The 8,714-nt window shown below is 39.8% G+C and overlaps 1 protein-coding gene across 1 annotated transcript; it reads left to right on the forward strand.

The window, feature by feature from the left end:
* The first annotated feature begins 5,127 nt into the window (after positions 1-5,127).
* LOC100739405 (olfactory receptor 7A17-like) lies at positions 5,128-6,072 on the forward strand. Its single transcript, XM_021085500.2, has one exon. The coding sequence runs from the start codon at positions 5,128-5,130 to the stop codon at positions 6,070-6,072; it is 945 nt and encodes a 314-aa protein (XP_020941159.2).
* The last annotated feature ends 2,642 nt before the right edge of the window (positions 6,073-8,714 follow it).

Consider the following 8,714-nt stretch of genomic DNA (forward strand, 5'->3'; position numbering starts at 1 on the left):
ACGCAAAAGATTTTTGTGCATTGATATTTATATTCTGCAACTTTACTTCATTTTGTATTATTTCTAATAGTTTTTGGTGAAGTATTTAGAGTTTTGATATATAAAAATCATGTGACCCACAAATAGTGACAACTCTACTTTTTACTTTCCAATTTGGATGTTTAGCTAGGCCTGCAATACTATCTTGAATAAGATTGGTGAGAGTGGGTATCCTTCTCTTGGTCTTGGTCTTAGAGAGATAGCTTTCAGTTTTTCACCACTGGGTATGATATTAGCTGTGGGTTTGTCATATATAGCTTTTATTATGTTGAGGTACATTCCTTCCATACCCACTTAATTGACAGTATTTATCATAAACATGTGTTGAATCTTGTCAAATTTATTTTCTGCAGCTATTGAATTGATCATATAGGTTTTTATCCTTCATTTTTAATTCAACACATCATGTTGATTGATTGCAGCTATTGAGCAATCCTTGCATCTCTGGAACAAGTTCTGTTTGATTGTGGTGTCTGATTGTTTTAATATATTGTCATATTCAGGTTTGGGGTAATTTTTTATGTATATTCACTGGAGATACTGTCCTTTAATTATTATTTGTGTATGTTTCCATGATCTGACTTTGGTATCAGGAAAATGTTGGCTTCATAAGATTAGTAAGTAGTATTTTTTCTCTTTCAGTTTTTTGGAAGAGTTTGAGGTATATGGGTATTAAATTCACTCTGATAGAATTCCCCTGTGAAGCTGTCTGGTTCTGGACTTTTGTTTGGGGGGTGTTTTTTGATTACTGTTCAATCTCTGTACTAGTGATTGGCCTATTCAAATGTTCTTCTTTTCATGATTCATCCTTAGAAGACTTTATGATTCTAAGAATTTATTTATTCTCGTTGTCCAGTTTGTTGGCATAGAGTCATTCATAATATTTTCTTATAATCCTTATTTTTTGGAGAAGGGAAGAGAATTTTAGTATACTTTTCAGATAATTGTGGATATTATTTGATATTCAAATTTTGACCAATCATATTTTAAACATTCATTGCAAGGTAGAATCTAGAATTGATGAACTTTTCAAAATTTTGTTACCTTAAAATCCATGGGTTCATAATGCATCTTGGTTTTGGGGTTTTTTATAATCATAATAATAATCATAATTATTATTACTATTCAGGTATGGTTGATTTACAATGTTATATCAAGTTCTGTGGTACTGCAAAGTGACCCCATCACACATTTCACTGTCCTCTACAGTAAGGTTCCATTTTCCATCCATTCCATATATATGAGTTTGCATCCAAAAAAACCCCCAAAATGCCCATCCATCACACTCCCTCCCCTTTTCACCTTGAGAACCCTGCTCTCCTTGGCCATGATTTGTTTCTATTTTTTGGGTTTGTTTTTTTTTTTTTTTTTTTTTAGATAGGGTTATCTGTTCCATAATTTAGATTCCACAAATAAGTGATGTCATATGGTATTTGTCATTTACTTTCTGGCTTACTTCAGTAAGAAAGTATGAGAGTCTCTAGTTTCATTCATTTTGCTGCAAATGGCATTGGTATTTTTTATGGCTGAGTAATATTCCATTGTATGTATGTACCACATTTTCTAAATCCATTTGTATTTATGTGGTATTCATTGTCACTTCTCTTTCATTTTTGACTTTATTAATTGGAGACATCTCTTTTTTTAGTGAGTCTAGAAAAGGCTTTTGAATTTTATCTTTTTAAACACAGATCTTAGCTTCATTGATCTTTTGTATTGTCTTTTTAGTCTCTATTTCTTTTATTTCTTCTCTGATTTTTATTGTTTCCTTCCTTCTACTGATAAGGTTGTTTGTTCTCTTTTCTAGTTCCTTTAGATGTAAGAGAAGATTGAGATCTTTCTTTTTTTGTCTTGAGGATGTCCTTTATTACTATAAACATCCCTTGAACTAATTTAGCTACATCCCAGAGATTTGGATATGTTTATTTTCATTTTCATCTGTCTTTAGGTATTATTACTAAATCTCTGATTTCTTCATTCACTCAATAGTTGTTCTGTAGCATGTTGTCCAGTCTCTTCCTATTAGTGAGTTTTCTAGCTTTCTATATATCTTGTAACTGATTTATAGTTTCATACCGTTATGATCAGAAAGATGCTTGCTATTATTTCAATCTTCTTAAATTTATTGAGGCTTGTTTTGTCTCCCAACATATGGTCTATAATCGAAAAAGTTCTATGTGCTCTGGAGAATAATATGCATTCTGCTGCATTTGGATGGAATGTTCTGTACAAATCTATCATGTTTATCTGCTCTAACATTATATTTAAGGCCACTCTTCCCTTGTTGATTTTCTATCTGGATGATCTATCCATTGATATAATCGTTAAAGTCCCCTGCTCTTATTATATTGCCATCAATTTCTCCCTTTAGGTCTCAATAATTGCTTTATATATTTTGGTGCTCTTATATTAGACACATATATATTAATCACTGGTATGTCTTCTTGATGAGTTGTCCCCATTATCATTATATACTATCCATCTTTGTCTCTCGTTACATTTTTGGCTTGCATCTTTGTTTGATACAGGTATTGCTATACCACCATTTTCTGGCTGCCATTTACTTGGAGTATCATCTTTCATCTCCAAAGAACCTATGTTTGTCTTTAGAGCCAAGATGATGCCCCTGGAGTTAGCATATAGTTAGGTATTGTTTCCACCAAACCACTGTGTCTTTTAATCCATTTATATTTAGGGTGACTATTGATTAGTTAGAACTTAGTACTGCTATTTTATCTTTTGTTTTCTGGTTGCTGTATTATCTCCATTTTTTAGTTTTACTTATGGTTCTGTCTGCTGTGTTAGTTTAGTCGTTTTCTAAGATGTTTTCCCCAGTTCCCTCTTTCTTTAAGTTTTGTGTCTCTGTTCTAGCTTTATGTTTTGTTGTTACCATGAGATGTGCATACAATGTCTCATAGATAAAATAGCCATTTTTCTGTTGATGGCATCTTATCTACATCTACCTATATGGGTTCCATTCTTTTCCTCTTATCATTTTTTCAGTTTTCTCAAATTATCCCATTATATGTTGTGAATTTATTAAGTAGCTGTAGTTATTTTTATTACTTTTCCCTTTAATATCTGTGCTAATATCTGTGTTTTTTATTTGTTTGTTTGTTTTGTTTTGTTTTTTGCTTGATTCAAATGATTCAACAGATTATTAATTAGACACAGTTTTGGTTTCAGTAGGTGGCACTATGGCTCAAAGTTTTGATTTCTCTTACCTGAGTTGCTTCTGGTTGTATTTGAGAATTGTCCCTCTCCACCCACCACTGCCTCTGTCATAGGTATTGCTCAGTGCCTGTGTTTCTGCTTGTGTCTTCAGGGTCATTAGTACCTTGCTGTTGCTGGTGTTGCTGACATAGCCACCAGATGCATCTTGAAGGTGGACATTTTTGTTATGTCTATGGTCTCCTGGGTCTCAGGTTCTGCCACTGCAGGGGCAAGATAAAAGTAGGGGGGCAAGCAGGGTCACAGCTATTTTTGTATTGTGTTTGTCAGTTTCACAGGCACTGCCACTATGGACACAAAGTGGTGGAAGCAGAGTCATGGGCACTTCTGTGGCTAGAAGGACCCACAGGCCATACTCCCAATGCTTCTCAGTTCCTTATAGCCATGGGCTCTGTGGAGATAAGAATACTGGTGTTTGGTGTACCTATTTCCCTGATCCTACCTGGTACTCTGGGGCTACAGGCTTAGCTGCACCAACCAGGGGCCTAGGATCACAGACACCACATTTACTCTTCTCACAGTTCCACCTCCTCTGTACCTTACAGTCTGCCCACCTTTAGATGTACAGATGTGTGAAAATCTCTTGTGTCCTGTTGTGTTGGGAAGAAGTACCTTTGTTGAACTGTGGATATTTTGCTGGTTGTAGGTTGAAGATTAAAGGCAAAGGAACATCTCACCCTTTCATGATGCTGACATCACTCCTAATTCTACATCCTTTAAGATAATATAAGGTTGAAAGCTTCCCTCGCAGCATTGTTTTACTAATTATTGTGACTTTGGGGAGAAAAACCTAGTATTATCACAGCATCAGGAATCATAGTGTACTGTGTATGTGATTGTGCTTGTAGATATGTCAGTTTTGTGTGTATAAGTGTATTTTGTGGGGAATGAGCAGTTCTCAGGGCAGTGGTACCCAGACCACATACATCAAAATGTGACCCTCAAAATGCAAATACTGGAATGTTAACCAACAGATGAAGATTTATACTCACAAGATTCAAAAAGTAATAAAGTACAAGGAACAATGCATAAGCTATGTACTCCCTGTGTCTTGAAGTTTCAGCTGTAGCAGGGAGGCCACTCCATTCCTCAACACTCTCTACCATTTCTCACTGCACTCTCTTGCTCATTCCCTCACCACCACACTGGCAAAACTTTCAGTTTTGAATATTTGAAAAAAAAGAGCCTTCCTAAAAGTTTTTTCTCAGGCTCTTTCCCTGACCGGAAATATCTTTCCCCTGACTTCCAATATCTTCCCCCAACTTCCAATATCTTCAAGTATCCAGCTTTCACTTCATCGTTTACAGGTCTTCTGAACTCCCAGTAAAAAAAAATAGCATCCCCAACCATGGTTTTTAATACATAGTTTCTCTTTCTTCAGAGCATAGTTCAACATGTGACATGATATATGATATTTACTTTCTTATATTCTTGTGCTATCATTATATGCTTTGTTTTTTTTCCAGCACCCTATACTTTTACCTAGAAGATGGTCAATAGTCAACATATATTCCTCTAATGCATGAAAGCACTTCTCACAAAAACTAATAAATATATGATCCCTTGGGGGGAATCCGAGAGTTTTCTCCTCATTATAATCTATCTAGCATATCTACCTGAGCATTTTGTATCTTTTTCCCACTTGTATCTCTATCTTTTCTGTCTCTCTATAAGAGAATTACTAGCCATAGATGTCATGAAAAGTCTCTTAGAAGCAATAATTTGTACAAAATGCACAGATTTATTTCTTGGATGTAAAATACAAATAGCAACATTTCAACTGTTAGTAATACCCTTTCCATTTGTGTGAAAATTAATCGTGTTATCTTTTCCATGCCTAGTAATCACCACCACCATATGGTTCCAGGCAACTATACACAAAATTCAGAATTTTTTCTTCAGGGATTATCAAAGGAACCAGAGTTGCAGCCCCTCATATTTGGACTTTTCCTCTCCATGTACCTCATCACTGTGTTTGGAAACCTGCTCATCATCCTGGCTGCCAGTTCAGACTCTCACCTCCACACACCCATGTACTTTTTTCTCTCAAATCTCTCCTTTGTAGATATCTGTTTCACCACCACAACAATCCTAAAGATGCTAATAAATATACACACCCAGAGCAAAGTTATATCCTATGAAGGCTGCATCAGCCAGATGTATTTTTACATACTCTTTGCAGTGTTGGATGATTTTATTCTGAGTGTAATGGCTTATGATCGCTTCTTAGCCATCTGCCACCCCCTACACTACACAGTCATCATGAACCCCCGGCTCTGTGGACTGCTGGTTCTGGTGTCCTGGATCATCAGTGCCCTCCATTCCTTGTTAGAAAGCTTACTGGTGCTGCGACTGTCTTTCTGTATGGACTTGGAAATCCCTCACTTTTTCTGTGAAATCAAACAAATTGTTAATCTTGCTTGTGACACTTTTCTTAATGATACAATTATGTATTTTACAGCCCTTCTGATTGGTGGTGGTCCTCTGGCTGGTATCCTTTACTCTTACTCTAAGATCATTTCATCTATATATAGAATGGCATCAGCTGGGGGAAAGTATAAAGCACTTTCCACCTGTGCGTCTCACCTCTTGGTTGTCTTCCTATATTACTGTTCAGGTGTAGGAGTCTATCTCAGCTCTACTCCTACCCACAGTTCCCACTTAAGTACAATAGCTACAGTGATGTACACAGTGGTAACACCCATGCTGAATCCCTTTGTCTATAGTCTCAGGAACAAAGACATAAAGAGGGCTCTGAAGAAAGTCATTCAGTTGGCAGTTATAAAAAGGCAAGTCACATAAAAAAGAATGGCATAATGCCATTTGCAGCAACATGGATGGAACTAGAGACTCTCATACTGAGTGAAATAAGTCAGAAAGAGAAAGACAAATACCATATGATATCATTTATAGTTGGAATCTAATATCCAGCACAAATGAACCTTTCCACAGAAAAGAAAATCATGGACTTGGAGAATAGACGTGTGGCTGCCCAGGTGGAGAGGGAGGGAGTGGGAGGGATCAGGAGCTTGGGGTTAACAGATGTAAACTATTGCTCTTGGAATGAATTTACAATGAGATCCTGCTGTGTGGCACTAAGAACTATGTCTGGATGGTTACATCGCAACACAACAATGGGAGGAAAAACTATGTATACACGCATGTGTAACTTGGTCCCCATGCTGTACAGTGGAAAAAAAAAATTAATAATAAATAAATAAATAAATAAATAAATAAATAAATAAAAGGCAAGTCATTATGAGTCTAAAGAAGTGCCTTTGAAACCGTCTCAACCCTCAGAAGCAGAAATTACTATTCTTTGATCAGATTTGAGGTGTTAAACTTGCTCTTTCTATTTATTTCCTGCAATTTCTCTTTATTTGACTTTAACCCTTTATACAACTTATATAACTCACTTGTTGAAGCTTTCCACTCTTTCTGGTGTATAGGCAGGTTTCTCATTTGTTCATTTCCCTACTTTCACCAGTTTTTCCCAACTTTAGGGCAGAAATACTAAATATATATATATATATATATATATATATATCCATTTATTTTATGAGGCAACATAGATTTCTTAAGAATAATTACTTCTGGAAGTTACCATTGTGGCTCTGTGGTTAATGAATCCAACTGGGAACCGTGAGATTGCAAGTTCGATCCCTGGCCTCGCTCAGTGGGTTAAGGATCCTGCATTGCTGTGAGCTGTGTAGGTCGAAGATGTGGCTCAGATCCCACATTGCTGTGGCTCTGGCATAGGCTGGTGGCTACAGCTCCGATTAGACCCGTAGCTTGGGAACCTCCATATGCTGTGGGTGTGGCCCTAGAAAAGGCAAAAAGACAAAAAATATAATAATAATAATTTCTCCTCTGGAGTTTTCTGGTGTCTCATCAGGTTAAATATCTGGTATTGTCTCTGCCATGGTTCTGGTTAATTCTGTGGCATGTGCTCCATCCCTGGCCCAAGAACTTTCCCATGCTGCAGGCATAGCCAAAGTAAATAGATAACTTCTTCTCACAGACTGTGGTTGCCAAGGGTAAGAGTGTTAGGGGAGGGATGGAATGGGAGGTTGGGGTTAGAGGATGTAAGCTATTATATATGGAAAAGATAAAAACAAGGTCCTACTGTATAGCACAGAGAAAAATATTCAGTGTCCTATGATAAACCATGATGGAAAAGAATATTTTAAAAGAATGTATATAAATGTATAGCTGACCCGCCCAAGACCCCAAGGGGTGCTGAGACCTAGTGGACCAGCTGCATAGGACTGCCAGCTCCAGGCAGGACCCCCTGCAGCCCAGAAAAGCTGCAACAAGCCTGGCCGAATCGGGAAAAGATCTCAGACGGTCTTTCTGAATCGGGCTGCCCTGAGGAGGAGCCTCTTGAGTCTCCAAGGGCCCTGCTACCCGCCCAAGCCCCCAGGGAATGCTGAGACCTAGTGGACCAGCTGCATAGGACTGCCAGCTCCAGGCAGGACCCCCTGCAGCCCAGAAAAGCTGCAACAAGCCTGGCTGAATCGGGAAAAGATCTCAGATGGTCTTTCTGAATCGGGCTGCCCTGGGGAGGAGCCTCTTGGGTTTCCAATGGCCCTGCTACTCGCCCAAGCCCCCAAGGGGTGCCTGAGACCTAGTGGACCAGCTGCATAGGACTGCCAGCTCCAGGCAGGACCCCCTGCAGCCCAGAAAAGCTGCAACAAGCCTGGCTGAATCGGGAAAAGATCTCAGATGGTCTTTCTGAATCGGGCTGCCCTGAGGAGGAGCCTCTTGAGTCTCCAAGGGCCCTGCTACCCGCCCAAGACCCCAGAGAATGCTGAGACCTAGTGGACCAGCTGCATAGGACTGCCAGCTCCAGGCAGGACCCCCTGCAGCCCAGAAAAGCTGCAACAAGCCTGGCTGAATCGGGAAAAGATCTCAGATGGTCTTTCTGAATCGGGCTGCCCTGGGGAGGAGCCTCTTGGGTTTCCAATGGCCCTGCTACTCGCCAAAGACCCCAGGGGGTGCCTGAGACCTAGTGGACCAGCTGCATAGGACTGCCAGCTCCAGGCAGGACCCCCTGCAGCCCAGAAAAGTTGCAACAAGCCTGGCCGAGTTGGGAAAAGATCTCAGACGGTCTTTCTGAGTCGGGCTGCCCTGGGGAGGAGCCTCTTGGGTCTCCAAGGGCCCTGCTACCCACCCAAGCTCCCAGGAGCTGCCCCACTCCCGTGAAATAACTGTTCAGCACCACCAGCACCCTGGAAGAGCCCCTGCAGCCCAGAAAAGCTGCAACAAGCTCGGCCAGACTGTGAAAAGATCCGCCTACATTCTCAGGCTGTCCTTCTGAGTTGGGCTGCCCTAGGGAAGAGCCTCTAAGGTTCTCAGTGAACCAGATAGCTGCTCCAGCCCCCAGGGGGTGATGCACCCCTGAGGAACAGCTGCCCAACACCACCAACCCCCTGCAAGAACCC

The sequence above is a fragment of the Sus scrofa genome, chromosome 2 (assembly GCF_054392235.1).
Source record: "Sus scrofa isolate SSC_HxYL_T2T_F1_AM1 chromosome 2, Sscrofa_HxYL_maternal_Yorkshire_Landrace_v2.0, whole genome shotgun sequence".
In the NCBI taxonomy this organism is placed as follows: domain Eukaryota; kingdom Metazoa; phylum Chordata; class Mammalia; order Artiodactyla; family Suidae; genus Sus; species Sus scrofa.